Source organism: Mus musculus, chromosome 17 (genome assembly GCF_000001635.26).
Source record: "Mus musculus strain C57BL/6J chromosome 17, GRCm38.p6 C57BL/6J".
Taxonomy (NCBI): Eukaryota; Metazoa; Chordata; class Mammalia; order Rodentia; family Muridae; genus Mus; species Mus musculus.
Window position 1 is genome coordinate 35,148,441 of NC_000083.6, and position 18,572 is coordinate 35,167,012.

General features: G+C 52.7%; 1 protein-coding gene and 1 non-coding gene across 7 annotated transcripts; both read right to left on the bottom strand.

Moving 5' to 3' along the window:
• Nucleotides 1–635: 635 nt before the first annotated feature.
• Nucleotides 636–16,881, bottom strand: Prrc2a (proline-rich coiled-coil 2A). 6 transcript variants are annotated; one of them, XM_030249899.1, is made up of 31 exons: nt 16,634–16,881; nt 14,432–14,606; nt 13,762–13,939; nt 13,370–13,469; nt 13,202–13,274; nt 12,894–13,037; nt 12,588–12,739; nt 12,313–12,392; nt 12,012–12,154; nt 11,657–11,747; nt 11,340–11,550; nt 10,496–10,973; nt 9,953–10,143; nt 9,439–9,739; nt 8,908–9,118; nt 6,926–8,767; nt 6,352–6,620; nt 6,026–6,156; nt 5,668–5,797; nt 5,482–5,567; nt 5,067–5,300; nt 4,785–4,925; nt 4,612–4,683; nt 4,178–4,345; nt 2,377–2,462; nt 2,058–2,268; nt 1,788–1,886; nt 1,469–1,681; nt 1,260–1,354; nt 1,070–1,160; nt 636–961 (listed from the first exon to the last, which is right to left on the bottom strand). In XM_030249899.1, the coding sequence occupies exons 2-31, from the start codon at nt 14,541–14,543 to the stop codon at nt 821–823; spliced, it is 6,474 nt and encodes a 2,157-aa protein (XP_030105759.1). In that variant the 5' UTR covers nt 14,544–14,606; nt 16,634–16,881; the 3' UTR covers nt 636–820. The 6 variants fall into 6 exon arrangements, with proteins under 6 accessions (XP_030105759.1, XP_006524683.1, XP_030105760.1 ...); XM_006524620.4 differs by having other exon boundaries at nt 2,377–2,465; XM_030249900.1 differs by having other exon boundaries at nt 2,377–2,465; nt 14,462–14,606; nt 16,634–16,722.
• On the bottom strand, nt 14,123–14,256 carry Gm23442. Its single transcript, XR_003952434.1, has one exon. It is a non-coding gene; the product is annotated as a small nucleolar RNA SNORA38 (small nucleolar RNA).
• Nucleotides 16,882–18,572: the final 1,691 nt, after the last annotated feature.

Consider the following 18,572-nt stretch of genomic DNA (forward strand, 5'->3'; position numbering starts at 1 on the left):
TGCCAGAGTGGAGGGATGAAGAAAGCTACTAAGAGGGAGTAGAACCAGCCAGAGGAGTGTGTTGCTGCCAGTAAGTTAAATGGAGTTGGGACGATCTGAAAGGCTTTGACATCAGACATGGGAGACAGATTTTGGAGTTTGACTAGCTGATTTTTGTTCTAACGTTGGCCCAATATTCCCTCGCTATGCACTCTTTCAGAATGGTAATTATATTCTATGCCACTGTATGTTGAAAACATGATCTGCCTTTTTACAGGGGTTACAGCAAGGAGATTGCAAGGAATGTCAGAATTGACTTTGGACTTGTAAACACAGTTCAGACTGATGACTACAGGCCTCTCAAAGTTGGACCGAGTGTGTTTTTCATATGGTTACAAGCTAGTGGTGGCCAGGGAGTGGAATGTGATGGTTTGAATGAAAATGGTGCCCATACGCTCATATGTTGGAGGAAGTGTCACTGGAGTGTGATTTGTTAGAGTTGATTGGTCATAGCAAAAGAAACCCTAAGACAGGCACCCACTGACCTCACCCAAACTCTTAACTCTGGAACCCTGAAGTAATTAACAGGTAACTTATTGAACCCACTACTTAGTGTAAAACATTACAGTTAATCCCCCACCCATGACTTTCCCCCCTTTTTTTTTTTTAAAATTCTTTTATTATTCTTTTTTAACAAACGGCCCCAGGGATAGGGGACTAGGGGAGGAGAAGAGGGGAAGTGAGACTCCAGACCCACAACCCCTCCCCACCCACCCCTTTCCCCCTTATATATTTATAATCTATATACAAGCCCCGGGGATGGGGGTCAAGGGGAACTCCCTCAGCGGGGTGGGGGCAATCCAGGCTCCTTCTCCCCCCGGGACCCAGGCTCCTCTGCTCTTCGGGGAGGCCCTTCTCGAGAAGGTGGCCCTGCCCGTTCCCAAGGCTTCGGCATCCAGCGCAGGGCATCTGGTGGGGAAGCCTGAGGATAGGTATATATGGAAGAGTAAGTCAGCGATCCTTCAGGAGCTCAGAAGGGGATCCGAACTTAGGCTGGGGGGAGAGGGGTGTTACTGGTCCTCTCCTTCACCTGCTGGTAGAGGTCAATGCGCTGAGTTCGGAATACTCCACTGTAGGTGGAAGGTGGGGCCTTGAGACGGGAATTGAGACCAGAGAAGGGCCTAAGGGAGGAAAGGTGACGGTCAGGGTAAACCCAAGGCCTGCCCATGTTTCAAAAAAAGTCCCTGGGGATGCAGAGCCGATATCCCACTCCTGTTTACCTTCCAGATGGGGGAGTCCGTGACGACCCAGGACCCCCAAGGTTGCTGCTCAGCTTTCGGTAATCCTGGAAAGGCTTTAGTTCTACTGGGTGCAGCTGGAAAGAGAAACAATTTACCCTATGAACTTGCTGTCTGAACCATTTACCCTTTTTCCCTTTGGATACCTTGCCATCCTTCAAAAACTTGAAATACTGATCTTTACACCTTACCTCTGCTCGCCCCAAGCTAGGGGCGAAGGGTCTAGCGGGTGAAGGTAAGACCCGAGCAGCAGGAGCAGGTGGGGGCCGCACAGCTAGGTTGGGGGGCTGGAGAGCAGGACCCACAGGTAACAGAGAAAGGGGGGGTGGAGCAGGGGGTGGCGCTGGTGGCAGGGAGCCAAAGTTCACCACTGGCAGCTGTGAGTCTACCACAGGTAGAAGCATCTGCAAGAAATCCCCAGTGAGCCCATTAGAACAGGAAGGCCATGTAGGAAAAATCCAAACTAAGCCAGGGGCAGAAAACGAAGGGAAGTAGGAAGATCAAAGATACCTGCTGAGCAGGGGCTCCCGAAGGAAGGAAGCCACTCTGGCCACCAGGCTGCAGAGGAGTAGAGTAAAAATCTGAAGGGGATGGCAGATCCTGGCGTACCTGTTGGGAAATGAGGAAAAGGCCAATTCTCAGGTGGGTGTGATGGCTCAAGATTTATAATCTGAACTACATAATGTTTTCCAGGCTCTCCTGGGAAACAAGAGAAACCAGAACAGGTCGAGTCCCCCAAAAACATCCTCTCTGCTGCCCTAGCAGCTGCCCACCTCATACCTGAAGCAAGGGTGGGTCAGGCAAAGGGCTGGGGCAGAAAGCTGCAGAGTAGAGGAAGGATGGCGGAGGGTAGAGAACTCCCCCAGCAGGCAACTTCCCCAGCTCTGTGGCTTGCAGTGCTGAGAAATCCAGAAACTGGCCCTTGAGAGCTACCCCAGAAAGCAGTGCCGAGGGAGGGGCTGGACCTGGGGGCAGATACAGAGGCTGTGACCTGAAAAGAATTGGGGGAGGAGAGGTGTTACTCTTAATCCACTGTTCTTTGGTATTCTCTCCCCTGCAATCTATCTCCATTCCAAGTCTGTAGATAATCTAGTTTTACCTGTACTGGTGCAATGAGGGTGTCCCAGGACGGAAGCCTCCACTGTTGGGATGTAACTGAGAGTCGATGGGTGCACCCCCAGAGACCTGCTGGAGAAAAGCGAGATAAGAGCAGTTCCAGTGTCTTTGTTAAGAAAAGATAACTTGGGGGGCTGGTGAGATGGCTCAGTGGGTAAGAGCACCCGACTGCTCTTCCGAAGGTCCGGAGTTCAAATCCCAGCAACCACATGGTGGCTCACAACCATCTGTAACAAGATCTGACGCCCTCTTCTGGAGTGTCTGAAGACAGCTACAGTGTACTTACATATAATAAATAAATAAATCTTTAAAAAAAAAAAAAAAAAAAAAAAAAAAAAGAAAAGATAACTTGGGCTGGATATATACAGCACAGTGGTAGAGGGCTTCACTGACATGTGAGTCCCAAGTCTGGTCTCTAATGCAGTGTGATGGGTAATCAACTGGATTGAGAAATACATAGGTGACAATAGAGCACCCAGGACAGCCAGGGCTACACAGAGAAACCATGCCTCAAAAAACCAAAACAAATAAGAAAAAGAGAGAGAGAGAGAGAGAGAGAGAGAGTTAACCAAAGGAAGAACACCCACCCCAAAGTGGGCAGCACCATCCCACTGGCCAAAGGCCTAGACACAAGTGAAAAAGGAACCTGGTGGAACCTCAGTTCCTAGGAAGACAGATGTCAAAGGCGGCAACCATCAAGTTCAAGGCCAATCTATACTACAGAGTAAGCTCAATGCCAATTTGATTAACTTGGCAAAACCATGTCTCAAAATAAAATATAAGAACAGGGCATGAATGGGCTGGAGGGACAGCTCCAGCTAAGGACAGGCATACTCTCTCTAGGCCTACAGCCATCTATAACTCTAGCTCCAGGGAGACTAGACACCTCTGGCCTCCATAAGCATCTGCAATCACTGAATATGCATAATTAAAAATAAATCTACAAGGGCTGGTGAGATGGCTCAGCAGGTAAGAGCACCCGACTGCTCTTCCGAAGGTCCTGAGTTCAAATCCCAGCAACCAACCACATGGTGGCTCACAACCATCCGTAACGAGATCCAACTCCCTCTTCTGGTGTGTCTGAAGACAGCTACAGTGTACTTACATATAATAAATAAATAAATCTTTTTAAAAAAATCTACAAAAATATAAATAGAGAAATCTCCCGGTGGTTAATTAGGTATACTGGTTGTTCTCCCAGAAGACCCCATCTATCTTTACCATCCACACGGTGGCTAATGGCCTATAACCACCTCTAACTCTAGTTCCAAGGGCACTGTACACATATGGTGCAGACAACACACCCATGCACATGAAATAAAAACTTGGGGGTGGGGGGAAGGAATAAACCACCCATCCTACTCATTGGAGGAAAAGAAAAAATGGAACACAATGGAATGTTTTATAAGTTAACCAACTTCGGGGCAGGTGAGAGATCACGGGGCAAAGGCACTGCTACTGCCACCTGGTAACCTGTAACCCATCCATGTAGGGGTGGAGTGGACTGCAGAGTTGTCCTCTGAACTCTGCTCTCAGTGTAACACATGCACCGGGGCACGCAACAAAAACATTTAAAAAATTAATAAAACAACAACAACAAAAAGAAACCACTATCCAGCTGAGCAAGTTGGTGGGGTACATCTTTAATCCCAGCACCTGGAAGGAAGAGGCAGGTGAATCTGAGTTTGAAGCCAGCTTGTTCTACATACTAAGTTCCAGGCCCTGTCTCAAAAACAAACAAAAGGCAGAAAAGGAGGGGACTTATGATTAATAATGGAGCTTACCTGGGAATTAGGAGGTCCAGGGCTGCCATAGAAGACCTCAGGGTACGGACGCTGACCTGAAGGGCTGGGCTCTGGAACACACTGCCCAGAACCCAGGCTCTTGGGCTGTGGCTCAGCTGAAGTAGAAGCACTAGGGAGCAGCTCCCAGTCTCTGGATATGGGAACGGCCTGAGCGAAAAAAAAAAGCCTTGTCAAAGTGGAAGGCCTACAGTCTGCCCTAGCGGTTCTCCATGCATGAGCCAACCCTTTCACAGGGGTCCCAATCAGATATCTAAACTATATTTCATAAGAGCAGCAGAATGAGTTATCACGCAATTAGATAACTTCAGTGCTGGGTTAGCCAGCACGAGGAGCTGTACTAATATGGCAGCTGCGAAGGTGAGGAGGCCCTGCCTCATTACTCTTACTGGCATCAAAGCTCCCTTCCCACCTACCTCTGTGGCTGATGCCACCAACTCCTTTTCTCCTTTTAAAGTGTCTCCGACCACTAGGCACAAGTCTGAGTCCTGTAATGTGTGGGAAGATTGTAGTTGAATTCAGACTCCCATCCCACTTGTCATCACCTCATACCCAAACGAGGACATGTCCAAGTGAAGCCCATTCAGACCTTGTTGGTAGTGCCAAACTCAACTTGAGAGCCCGGTCGGTGGGCTGGTCGGAGAGGGCCTGGCTCTGGGCCTCGATCTGTGCGCTGTGATCGTTCTGTGCCTATGGGACCAGGGGGCAGAGGCTGCTCCCGGGGCAGCTCCTAGATTGGGAAACAAAGTGTATTTGGGTGACAGAGAAACAAACCAAGAAAAAGCAAAGCACATTGGCTAAAAAAAGGACAGTCAAACTCAGGAGGGAGGAAGGGCCCTGCTGACATTCTTCATCCATCCATCGACTTTACCTTTCTTTCCCCTTCATGGGAAGCAGGTGGCCGTCTCCTAGGAGGTTCAGAGGGTTCAGAGCCAGATGCACTCTCACCAGGAACAGCATTCAGGGGTGAGGGTCCTCCAGGCCGCTTGGGGGGTCCCTCTGCTGACCCCTTAAGTCCTCCATCAGGGGAACTTCGCTGACTGCAGGGACCTGATGACACCTGAGAATCTCCACTCAGGTCCACTCCACTGTCAGACTGACTCATCTGCGAGGTGGAGAAGGAGCTAGGTAAAACACCGGACACCTGAGAAGTGTCACATACCAACAGAGGAAAGGAGACAATTCCAAGAGAACGGCCTCAAGGGCTATGTCTATTCAGAACAGGTGAAGAAACATGACCAACACTCAGTAACCTCCCTGCCACTCCGGTCCCAGCGTCTCCTTACCTCTGTGCCTGCCACATCCTCAAAGGGACTCAGGGGCTCCATCCAGGGCTCGATGGAGCCAGGCTGGTAACTCTTTCGGCTTGTGGCTAGAGAACACCAACCATGAGGCAGGCAGTGAGAAACTAAGACCCACCTCACATCACCACGCCCCACTCCAATCTTTACCCCCCCACCAGCTTCACTCACCAGTATGTAAACGATTCCAGATGTGGGGAGTTAGGGCCTCTGTGCCTGAATCTCTGGATTCTTCCTGAGGGCCTGGGACCTCAGGCTTAGAGCCCAAGAATCCAGAGCTATGAGAAGCTGGCACAGTTTCCTAAAGAAAACCAAGAAGGGCAAAATACAAATAAGCTGGGGCAGAATGAGAAGCAGCAGCAGCAGCAACAGCAGGGAGACAGAGACATGGGAGACAAGTGGTGATCGCTAATGAAGAGTCTGGGGTGAGAGTGAGCAGAACAGAATGTAAAAAGCATACAGAAAGCATAACCAAGAACCTTCAAAGGTGGGAGTGCAATGAGGCCCAGTCTCCAGCCCCATCCCTCACCTCCTGCAGCAGCTCCGGTTTTCGGGGAGGCCGCTCCCGCCGTTTCGGGGGGAAGGGATTAACCCCGGCAGAGTCCCGGGGAGTCCCGCCCACCCCCCTCACCATCGGCCCTGGCTCCTCGAAGTGGGGGTCTGGGGAAAAGGGGAAAACTGTCAGCATCTACCTCATTCTACCACTGACCCTAGCCTGCTCTCCCGACTCCACCTCCCAGTCCTTCCAGCTCTGCAGATCCCAATAGCAGGGGCCCCATGACAAACTCCTGCTCCCCACTCCAGCACTTGACCTTTGGGGATGGAGTCATTCCCACCCGCTTGCCTCCAGCTTACCAGAACTGATAGCGCTGCTGGCCCTTGGGGGGTCATAACGGGTTGGGGGCCGAGGGGAGGAGCCCTGAGGGGCTTGGGGAGGCCCAGGCTTAGGCCTTGGGTGCCCCCCTGGTGCAGTTACATTTCCTTGGCGGCTGCTAAGTTGGGCCAGAGCCTGTTGGATTCCAGCAGGGTTGCTATGGATAACTTGGTCCAGGCGGAAGACAGCAGAACTGCTGGGGGGTGGCGGAGGCAGAGGAAGTCCCGGAGGTCGCTCCTCAGGAGGACGGCTGGAGAAAGCAGAGCATCAGTTCCAGGGCTCACTAAATTCTGTAAGTCAAGCATCTACTGTCGCTTCACTACTAGCATCCTATCTTCTCCTGATAAAACCCTTTCCAAGCTTCCTGTTCACAACAGTGTGTTGAGAAAACCAGAACAAAACACGCATGGGGACTGCTAACTCTTTAGCTGACTGCCAAGATGGAAGATATATAGTGCCTTTCTGATGCCTGACTTACTAAAAAAACTCTAACTCCCTGGCACCCACCCTCAACCCAGCAACCACACTACTACTTAGCCATCTACTCTTACCCACCTTCGGTTCTTGGGAGAGGGCCAGCTCCTCTTATCCCCTCGTCCTGGGCCGGTCCGTCCCCCAGGGCCTGCACCACCACCTCCGCTACTGCCACCACCACTGCCAGTCTTGCCCCCAGTGCCTGGGCGCCGGTTTTGACGATCCATGCCTGGCCGCTGACTTGAGAAGCTCCGCTTGCTCAAATCCTTGGCTCGTTGGCTCAGGTCTCCACGAGACATGGCTGAAATGCCTGGTCCAGCCCCACCTGCATTGGCCCCAGGAGTCCCCACAGCTTTAGAGGTCATAAGTGCTGCTGGGGGAGTCTCCTTGTCACCCCGGCGCTCACTGGCAAAGTCGCTGCTCTCTGATGCAGTCTCCCATTCCTCATTGGCTTGGTCTGAGTTCTGGTTTGACAGATCAGGAGACTTAGCAGCTGTGCGGCGAGGGGGTGGGGGAACTGTGGCTGCTGTTAGTGTCTCCTCAGGTCCAGGGGTAGAGGCTGCAAGGGTTAGGGAAGGGGGCTTGCCATCAGCTCCTCTGGCAGCGTTTTCACGTTCTTGTTTCAGCCTTCGGAAACGAGGTGGTTTGTCCTGCTGTTGAGCCCTGCCATGTCGCCTCCGTCGGGGTCGCTCCCCATCTTCCATGCCTACACCCATGTTGCCAGCTCGAGACATGGGGGACAGAGGCCCTGAGATCAGCTTCTCTTTCAAAGGTTCTTTACTTGGAGGCAAAGGACCTGTTGGAGGTTTCTTTGGAACCAGAGACTTGGCAGGAGGGCTCCAGCCTGAGCAAACAGGAGGGGGCCGCCCCCCACCTCGGCCACGGCGTGATGGTACTCCTCTTGGAGTGAAGACACGACCACCTCGGGCAGTGGAGAATCGGGCTGGGGCTGGTGATGGAGGAGCTCCTGGTTGTGGGGGGGCAAGAGGGACCTGACCAAGCACTCCCTCTTTGGGCGGAGGGGCTTCCTTGTCAGAGGGGGCCAGGTCACTCTCATGAGTCTCACTGCCTGTTTCAGAGCCACGCTGGCGGCGTCTCTTGGGGATTTCTTCATATTCTGAACCCTCACTTCGTGTCTCACTGGCAGTGCGGCCTCGGGGAGCAGAAGGATGGTTTGTTCCGCCTGAACCACCCCCACGCCCATCGTCTCCTCGGAACTCTCGGTAACTTCGGAATTCACGGCTCCGGGCTCCCCGACCCCGGCCCCCATAGGTCCCCCGAAAACCCCTTCCTCTGGCAAAATACTCGCCTCTGCCCCGACCACGGCAAGATGTAGGACCTACTCTTTCATAGGAATAGTCCCGCCGAAGCCTAGGTGCAGGAGACAGGTTTCCACCTGGTGGGGTTTCTTTGGGGCCCACCTTGCCCTTAGCTGTCTTGAGTGCATCTGGCTTTGGGACCTTGGGGGTCTCATCCCCCTGTTCTAGGGACTTAGGAGGCAGCTCCTCTACTTTCACAGGTGGTGGTGGCTTCTTTATAGGCCCAGCTCTTCGAGGAGGGACACCTGGCTCCTCTGGAGGGATTCCACGGCGACAACTGCCTGGTCGGGGGCCCCAGCGAGTCTCAGTACGATTCTCTCTCCGTGGTGGTGGTGGGCCTTGGCCTCCACGGGCAGGCTTTCTGCCTGCTTCTGGCCCGGACAGCTGTGGCGGTTCCTCCTTCGAGGGTTCCTTCTTGGGCGGTGGAGCCTGCATCTTGGCAGCTTCATCATTGCCTGGAGGCCAGGGTAGTGGGCGGGGTCCCGGGGGAGCAGATTCCTCCAGAGGGAATCTCGAGATTGGGGGCCCAGGAGTTCCATTCTCTGGAAAACCTGGATAATTAGCCAGATAAGGTGGGGGCGGGGGTACCGGAGGAGTCTCGCTCCTGAAGAGAAACAGAAGAGAAGTTTGTTATGAGAAGGATGAGGACACGCAGAGAAGAACTAGGATCTAGACACTCCTTCCACGGGCACCCTATCACTTCAGACAGCCCACACTACTCACAGGCCCTCCCTAGCAACTCACCTCATACTCTTCTCCTCCTCATCTGCTGCCTGGCGCAGTGGTGAGGTAAGAGGACGAGGATCAGTGGGTGTGGTGGTAAAGACATCTCCAACCCAGGCCAACTTGGGGTCCACTGGTGGGGTGCCCCTTTCCCGCAACAGAGGGGGTGCATGGCGTTCAAATGGCTCTGAGCTTGAGCCCCCACTGTCTGAGCGTTCCCGGGGAACCAGGCCTAAGAAAACAAAGAAAGCACCTTGCATAGGCCTTAGATGCTAAAAGCACCTCTGTGTGAGAACCTGTGTGCAGCACCTGCAGCTCCTGTTCTGTGAGGGTTTGCCTTTCTCATGAAAACAAGTCAATCACTCAGCTGTGAAGTAATCAAGCCCCACAAATAAACTGTGCCCAATGAAGGATCACTACCTCTTCCCCAAGCCTATTCTCACAAGCCCCCTAGAAGTGCTAGGCAGATAGAACACCATGCTCCCTGGCTGTCCCACAGACAGTATTCCCTCCTGGGACTAAGGAGATCACCGGCACTCTCATGACCCGTACCAGAGGGATGCACACCAGGAGGGTAGAAGTCCAGAGGGGGCCGGCCCTGGAGAAGCCGAGGGTCCACGTAAGGAGGAATCATCATCCAGCGGGGGTCAAAGTTCATTGGAGGCATTGGTGGGGGCCGGCCCAGAGCACCTGGGTACAGGGCTTTGGGAGGTGGGGGCGGTGCTTGTGGGGCAGGTACAGCTCCCAGGGTCACAGGTTGTGGTGGTGATGGGGGCACTGGGGCAGGAGGGGCAGTGCCTTGTTGCTGCTGCTGCCACTGCTGTTGCTGCTGCTGCTGCTTCAGGAGCTGCTCCTGCAAGTAATGAGACAAGATGAAAAGGTTACCATAGCCTACATACACTCAAGACCATCAGTACAGAGAAAGTTAAGGCAGTGGCATGACAAAGATAGGGCGCAAGGGAACTGTGCTACAACAGAAAGACGAACCCAGGCCTGAAGGCAACACATGGAAGGATGCTGAAGAGACAAAAACAGCCCCAAAGTGAAAGAAAAAACTTGGCATCACCTGTTGCTGCCGCTGGAAGCGAGGAGGCAATGACTTCTGGTATTTGGGGTAGCCCAAGCCCTGACTGGGGGGCTGGCGAGTAGAACCAACCCCATCACCTTTGGGTTCCATCTTTGGGGCTGGGGGTGTGGTAGGTGGAGGAACCTCTTCTGGTGGTTCAGGACCCTCTTTTGAAGGCAGTTGGGGTTCCACTGCATTGAAGAACAGGGTGACTTGGTCCATTACAACAGTCAAACATCCCAGAAATTCCACCCCCAGTTAAGTATTTAACAAAATACGAACTGAATAAGTGGCCATCCTGTTTAAGAACCATAGAAATACTTTAAAGTGTCAAGTATTCCTGTGACACCACCAGAAAACACAAAACAGGAACCAGAAGTTCTGTTCTACAAGATGCTTAGATTCTCCTCCCACATACCCCGCCACTCACAGTTCAATAGCGTAACCTAGCACTCTCTCCCACTGACACCCATCTTTACTACCCACTATCCCCTTAAGCCTAGCAGACTTGACACCCAGTAAGCCCCATCCCTTTCTTCATACCTGGGCTGGCTTCGAAGCTGCCACTGCTGTTGCTGTTGGCAGTGCAACCACCCCCACTCACCAGAGTGGGAACTGGAGCCACCCCTGGACTGGGGGCGGCCTGCACAGGAGGGGCTTGTGCCGGCTCTTCAGGTTCTTTCTCTGGTGTTGGGGTAGGTGTTGGTGGCAGAGCTGGAGCTGCAGGAATTTCTTTGGGGACTACAGGTGGTAGAGCTGGGGCAGCAGGGGTAACAGGTGGGGCTGCAGGCTCTGCCTTGAGCCGCTTGTCAGGTGCCCCAAACTTTTCATCAAGACGCTTAAGTTTCTCAGCACAGGCTGCCCGGCGCTCCTCCTGCATGCGTCGCTCTTCCTCTTCTCTGCGCCTTCGAGCTCGTTCCACTGCCAGGGAGATCTCTGAAGAAGATTGCTTCCGACGCTGCCGCCATGCCTCATCCTCATCCTCAGGTGCTGGGGGTTTGCAGGGAGGACCCCCTCGATCCTGGCAATGGGCAGACCCAGCAGGCCAGGCATGTCAGTCACTCTACCTTCTACCACCTCTTTCAAAGATCAAACAACTGTCTACAGCTACAGGATAAAAGAACCAGGCCTGGGAATTAATGGTCTCTGTCTGGGTGGAGACAAATTCCTCACCCTTACCTCTGTTCCTTTTTTACTTTGGAGGACCAATCACGCAGGCCTTCCCTTCCCAGCATCCCAGCTCATTTCAACTCCCCGAGAACCAAAGGCTCCCCAAACTTTTCTCAGATACAACCCTAGTCCTGCCCTAGCTTCTTGTCATTACTGTCAATTATTCAGCTGATACCCCCACAACTGACCCTCTCGGCCCGAAATTGTAGATACTCACTGGGTAGTCCCCAGGGGGCCCCCAGTTCCCGACTGGCCCCCGGTGAGGTGGAGGTGGGGGAGGCTTTGGGGTAGGAGGAGCTGGCTCTGTCTCTGAAGGCCGAGCATTCTCTGTCCAGGCTGTCTTGGGAGGGGGCAATTCGCTGCCAGGGGAGGTGCCCTTTTTGCCATCTGTCTCAGGTTCCTCAGCAGCAGCTGACTGGGAATCCTTGCTGTGGGCAGATCACAGTGTAACTAAGCTCTGCTATAAGCAACCCTTCTATGAGGCTAGCGCACCACAAGAAAAACAGTGCCTCCCTCCCCTGGGCCCTAACTCACTGGCCCTCAGCTCCCTCCTCGTCGGAGTCTCGTCCATCTTCCTCATCGCTGAATTTGAGCTTTTCAGTATAGTCAACCTCTTCATGGGCCCCTGAGGTAAAAAAATGAACATTTAAGTAAACTAAGTAATGTGCTCTCTCAGATAGCTTCACAGAACGCAGCAAATAGTCTGGAACTACAACAGCAGATAGAGTCAATGCTAACCGTCCCCACCACATGTCCTGACGTCCTCACTCCTCAGTACTTGGCAGTACTAAGCTTTCTATCATTCCCTCTTACCCTTTCACATCTGCCTTCCTCTCACACGACCCACCATTTCTTCTTCACATTTGAGAACCCAAATAGTCATAGTCACCTGCCCAACCATCATCATTTTCCTGGTCCAGTTGGTCAAACTCTTTAAGATTATCCTCTTTAAGAATAGAAGGCCGACCCACAGGCTCTACAAGGCGCATTGGTGGCCCTGAGCCCCGGGGGCCCGCCACACGGGGAAAACGGCTGCATATTGGAAAAAAAAATTTGGAGGGGGGGATGTTAAATATAGCATGTAGCAGAATCACATATAAAACTGAACCCCTAGTTAGAAAAACCATCTCTCCAAGTAGCCTTACCCTGTTCCCCTCCCCCAACAACAAACCCAGAATCTGATTACTTACCTGGGCCCATCAGGAGTCGGGTATCTATAAGGCCCCTGGGGTCCATAGGGCGGAGGGAATGGGAGATATGGGGGATACATCTGCAAAACGGCCCAACAATAGCTGCTTAGAGGGGGGACATATAGTCTACCAGCCCTTTAAACGTATCCTTCTACCCCCTCATCCTCCCACCCCCATCTCATTGGGGTCTACTTTCTGTGTCTTCCAAAGACTAAGTCCTAACCCTTAACACCTGGCTCTCAGTGCACCACTTCAAGCAACACAGGCACACTCACAAAGGGCGGCATCATCCCGCGGTAGGGAGGGAACTGGGGTGGGCCTGAAGGCTGCAGCCCACCCCGGGGATCATGGCCATGATGAAGTTTGGAGTCCGGGCCCTCCAGGTCATCAGGGCCACGCCCACCTCCGTCCCTCCAAGTTGTAGAATCTGTAGTTTAGAAACGCAAAGAGGGAGGAAAAGATAAGTTACCACTGGTCTAGGCCAAGGGGATGCATCAGAAAGACGGGGAAGGAAGTGAGTAACCCAGCACGCAGCCTTTCCACAGAGCAGGCGCGACCCTGGTCTGAGGGCAGCTACTCACTTTGGGGGCGGAGGCTTGGTCCGGGCCCAGACGACTGTTCGGCAGACTCCCTTTCCTTGGCAGCCTTGTCCTGGTCTCCAGCCGCCTGCAGGGTCGGAAATTCCTCTCGAGAGAATCGCGACAGTAGGTTTGATGCCCTTCCACCTGTTGAAATGAGGGTATACACCAGATGGGGTCACTTCCTGAGCATGTACATAAAAGCGGGAGGCTCTAGATCCTGGGTGATTTGGACACAAGACGAAGGATCTCTCCTCAAAAATGCATGGCCCCTGCCTCCCTCCCATATGCTCCAACCCTCTTACACTCACCATCTCCATGGGCTCCATGGGTGACACTGGCTTGTGCCCAGGACTTTACCCCGCTTGGAACCGAAGGAGTGTTCTGGGGGAGCAAAGGGACAAATGGTCACAGGGAGGGCAGAGTAAGTATCGTAAGGGTCATTCTTCCTCATCCAACCCCTCGAGTTCTCCAGGTACCTCGGGGGCTGTTGGGGGTCGTTTCGGCTGGTTGGAGGCAGGCGTCTGTGAAGCCGGCAGTGGCTGCGATTCCGGCGGCTGAGCGGTTGAGGCATCGGAACTGGGAGAGCAGGATGGAAAGGTCGTGCAGAGTGAGATGCCACTTCCTTAGTTCTCTAAGTGGTACAAAGCTGGGGCTGACCCAAGCCTAGCTACTATCTACAAACACTAGGACAAAGCAACTGGTACACAGGCCTCGCCTGTTTCTTCCTGTTTTCTCTCCATCAAAGTTTAAGGTTTCAATTCTTAGTCATCTAACAAACTAGGTGCAGAAGGTGCTTCTCTCAGTCTCATGCCTTAACACACTCCCCAGCTCAAAGCTACGAGCCTCAGGAAGTCCCACAGCTATCTACCTCTTGGGGTCGGACTGCTCCTGTTTGCTTGCCCATCCTGTTCCGTCTTTCGGCACTAGTGAGACATTGGGGTCATTGCCTTTGTTCTCGGCTTTCAGGCTTGGAAGGTTGGCTGGGGGTGGCATGCGCCGGGCAATGGCAACTTTTCCGAGACTCTGCAGGCCATGTCGAGGGGCAACTGAAGAAACGGTGGAGAGAAAAAGGATCAAAAAGACCTCACACGGGAGACCTAACAGCGTCCCGTCAACAAATCCCGTTTAGACAACCCTACCATCTTTTCACTATAGGCTTCTCTCAGAAACCATTCCATTACTCAATAATCTCTTAAGCTCTCCTGGGAAAGGTGAGATACAGCATAATCATCTGTGGGATGGTTGATCCTGAGCCTGCGGGGGGCAAGCTGGTCCAAGACCTTTTCAAATCCACCACATTACTTTGCCTCCGATTCTTACGTGTCCAAGGACAGGGAACCAAAAACACGCCTTTGTAGGAGGATAAGCTGTGTTTCACCCAAAGCCCAGCACCCCCTTCAGCACTGAAGATGAAACTGAGAGGTCTCCAGTATTCATCTGGTCTGTTAGTTGCCTTTGTTGGAGAGCTCTAAAGCCTATATCCCACACATGCTCAGCCTGCAAATATCAGGAACGTCTTTACAGGACAGGACCCTCACCAGCGGGTTTCTGGATCTCTAAGGACTTGCCCTTATACGTATCAAACAGGTTGAGCGAGGAATACTTCTTTCCATCCTTCCCCTTGGCAGTCGGCCCCGAGCGATCGGACATTGCGCTGGAAGCTCATTGAGTACGTTGGGTCCTGCAGGCACCTCCCCCAAAACGAGCCGGTGCCTGTGGGCCAGACAGTAGGCAGTTCAGGTTCTGCCCCTTTCAGACAAAAGCTTAGAAGCTCTCTGCATTCTCTTTAGGGCCCAAATACTTGGTTCTCTGGCTTGTGTAAAACACTACAGTCTCTTAAGCAACCACCATCCACTTGGCTTCCACAGCCCCCTTCCCCCTGACATATCCCAACAAAGAAAACCAAGTAGCAACCTAGTATCTTACCCATCTATCCTTTGTGCCATTTAGAAATGGCAACTAATCTTACACTCCTCCAAAATAATTTCAGAGACATACGATTAAATTGAACAACCAAGTCAAAGCCCCAGAGAAAACCAGAATGAGGTACACAACTCTATCGAGCAAGTACAAGAACTTCAGATTGTCAACCTATTAGACACCAGCTCCCTAATCACGCCCCAGGGCCCTGTGTCCCAGGTTTCATTCCCAGCAGCCTTAAGTCCCATCTGGGAGGTTTGAAGGAAGGTATGCTGGGAGCTTAAGGATTTTTATGAGCTTGCTCTCAGACCAGGAGCTGGTGCCAGACTAAGCCTTACTAAACAACAGGGGCTCCACAGAACCCCTGGATGCAAAATATTCCATCTATTCCTTACATAGCCCCCACACAGGCTCTTGGAAACAATTCTGCTGGCAGAAAAAAACAAAAAAACAAAAAACTAGTGGACCCCATGTAAAACTGAGGAAAACCACAGCATGACGGAGCTACCTCGACAACACCCTGTAACCATGGGCCAGGCAGCAGAGGCCAAACCCAGAACCAACTACCATTTTTATCCTCATCCAGTCTCTTCATAAGCAGTCATTTGTTCCCCTAACAGCCCTTACTCCTCAGGCAGGAAAAACTCTACATCTGAATCCATCCTCGAGTGACCGGGCATTCATTTGTGGGTGGGAACAGTGTGAAAAAGAGATGGAAGATAGCAAGAAAGCATGCAGGCCTAGGATGAAAGCCAAAATCGGGGAGAGAACTAACTTTACCACAAGCCAGAGAAAAGAAGACAGGGGTTGCTCTCTAGGCACTTAAGGAAGGCAATCTGAAATCTACCATGAAAGGGGGAGAAAGCAGAAAAACCGTAGAGCAGACAGATTTCAACTGCTAAAGAGAGAATCAAGCAGAAAGCAGGGAGGGAAGCAGGAACGGCTGAGGAAGGCTGACAAGGGGCAGTGTCAGGGGAGCTCAGAAGAAAAGAGGGAAGAGGAGGAGATAGGGCCATGGGGGGAAAAGGGAACGCAGAGGCTTGGGGGACGCAGAAAGGCGAAGATGCTGGCCGAAAGCGGGGCTCCAGAACCAGAGTGACTCGACGCAAAGACCAAGAAAGACCGGGAGCCATAGCGCCGGGTGGCAGCAAGGGCTCCAGAAACACCAAGAGCCCCTCAAAGGGTAGGTCTACAGGCGGCGGAGGGGCCCCGGGCCGGCCGAGGGGCCGAGGGCGCGACGCGAGCAGGAACCGCGGCCTGGAGCGCGGTCGTGCCCTGAGGAGCAGGCTGCTGGGCCGCGGCCGCCCCCAGCCCTCCACAGCGGCCTGGGAGCGGCCGGCGCAGGCCGAGGGGGAGGGGCAGGCCGGCGGCAGGAGGACAAGATGGCGGCGGCTGATGGCAGCTTCTCCCCCGGCCCGCCGCCGCCGCTGCCGCCGCCCCGCGCCGGAAAGGGCGTCAGCGCCCAGCTCGCCCAGACTCACCTAGCCGGGTGCGTGGGGGTCCGGGACCCGGGCTCAAAGGCTTCCCGGGGCGGATGGCGGCGGGGCGGGGGCGGATGGCGGCGGATGGCGCCGCGCTCGGCTCCTCCCGTCTCCCTCGCTCACTCCGCGGCTGGGCTCCGACTAACGGCCCATCCGGGCAACCGCCGCCCCCGGGAACACCCCCCACCTCCCGCCTCCCTCCGCGGCTGGGCACGCCCCCTTATTTGCATAGGGGGCGGAGCCCTTACTCTCCGACCCCTCCGCTCTTCAGGGCTGTCCCTACTTTAAAAAAATAAAGGCAGTGTGTGGAGGATATTTGCATAAAGGGGAGGGACTTACAGACGCTAGGACGCCGGTTGGCTAGGGAGACGTCTTGGCGTCGGCAGTTGAGACGCGTAGACCGGGCGGAATGCGAGGCCGTTGGGGCGCAGAATTTACACGACGGATGGTGGGAGAAAAAGGATGCGCATGCGTAGTTGGTCCGCGGACGGCTGGGAGCCGAGAGACACGCAGGGAAGGGATGCTAGGCCCCGGTCACTCTCAGCGGAGAAGACGGAAAGAACTGCGACGAATGGAAGGGATTAGTTAGTCGAGGGCGGAGTTACATAGACCCTGGAAGAATTTCAGGTCTGGTGTCCATTCGTGAGAGGTAAACGCGTCAGGGAGGCGGGGCTTTCCAGTTATCAAATCACGTCATGCAAATGAAGTGGATAGGCAAGCCAATCAAAGGGTCCAGAGGAGTGTATCATTGACTTTCTTCGAGTAGGCGTTCTTCGAATGGTTCTGGGTATTTGCATAATATATGCAAACAATTTGAACAAAGGCAAGGAATGACCTACTCTTCCAAATTTTAGCAGCGACTAACTACGGCGGATATTTGACATTTAATTTTTATGCTCAATAGTTTTAAAAACTGTTTTTATAATTAATGTTCCTTCAACAATGAGTTTCAGCTTTAAAGGTCGTACTACTTCCCCTCTTTGTTTCTTAGTACTTGACTGTAGAAATCTTTGCCTCTCACCACACTTACACTTACTCAACATTTTCCTGTGAATTTTTATGTATATTGGTGGGTGCTCACTGGCCTTTACAAACCAGAGGTTGACGTCCAGAGGGCTCGCGCAAACACTTTATTTTTTGAGACATTCTTTTCATCTTTCAGTGAATCTTGATACTTGGATGGCTGAGCTCAGATTCCATATGGACTGGCCAAAGAGCTTGAGATCTTTCTATCTCTGCATCCCGGTGCTGAAGTTACAGACAGGAGTGATCTGCCCAGCCTGGACATGAGTACAGGAGGTCCAAACTTAGGTCCTCATGCTTGTTAGCAAGCATTTCATCCGCTGAGCCATTTTCCTAACTCTAGAAACATTTATTTGTTTTTATTTTATTTGTATGCATATCTACATATATGCATATGTACCAAGTGGGTTCCTGGTGCCACCTGGGTTCTTGGTTCCTGTACCAAGAGGAGTTCAGATCTCTTTGAACTGGAATTACTGGTGATTGTGAGTTCCCAGATGTAGGTGTTGGGGATCGAATCCAGGTCCTCTGAAAGAACAGCAAGTGCTGAGCCATCTCTCCAGTGGTCATCAGTAACAGTTTGAAGTACCAGAGACATGCATGGGATATTGTAGAGGCAGAGGAATAACCTGACTGTCCTGGTGGGAGCAGGTTAAAAGATATATGGGGAGAGAGAGTAGGGGGGGAGGGAGAAAGAAGCACTTGGCGTCCGCCGTAGTTCCAGTGCTGTAGAGGCGAGAGACGGATGGATCCCCTAGGACTCACTGGCCTGCCGCCACACTCTCATAGGTAGGTCAAGGCCATGAGAGAAGAGAGAACTCATCTCAAAACCACACACACAAAACCAAGGTGGGCATGATCTGGGAAATGGCAGCCAAGGTTGCTCTCTGGCCTCCATATGTACCACCCCCCCACACACACACACAGAGCAATATTAGTCCATTTTGAGACACATTGAAACTGAAATGCTGATGGGTGTCAAGGTCTGAAGGATGCTAGGCACACCTGGAAGCTGCAATTCCAGTTGCTGCCAAGGGTTGAAGTATCCCTATCCTATCCCTACCTACACAAGAGTTACATGAGAGTTTTACACCAGAGGGCGCCATTGCTGCAAGATATAGCTCAGGTACTGGAGAGTAGAGGCAAACGTTTGCAGGTCTGTGCCTAGCTGATGTAGGTAAATCAAAGAATCACTTATCCAATAGGGGCAATGAAGATGAAAAGTGAACAGGACACAGTTAAGAGTTAGCATGTG

What these genes read in the sequence shown, in the direction of transcription:
- Prrc2a (XM_006524620.4), bottom strand. Translation starts at nt 14,543, where the DNA reads ATGTCCGATCGCTCGGGGCCGACTGCCAAGGGGAAGGATGGAAAGAAG. An exon ending in GAGGAGGAGAAGAGTATGAG is followed by an intron (nt 8,768 to 8,907) that starts GTGAGTTGCTAG and finishes GTTTCTCTTCAG; the next exon opens with GAGCGAGACTCCTCCGGTAC. An exon ending in CTGACCCACCCTTGCTTCAG is followed by an intron (nt 1,887 to 2,057) that starts GTATGAGGTGGG and finishes ATTTCCCAACAG; the next exon opens with GTACGCCAGGATCTGCCATC.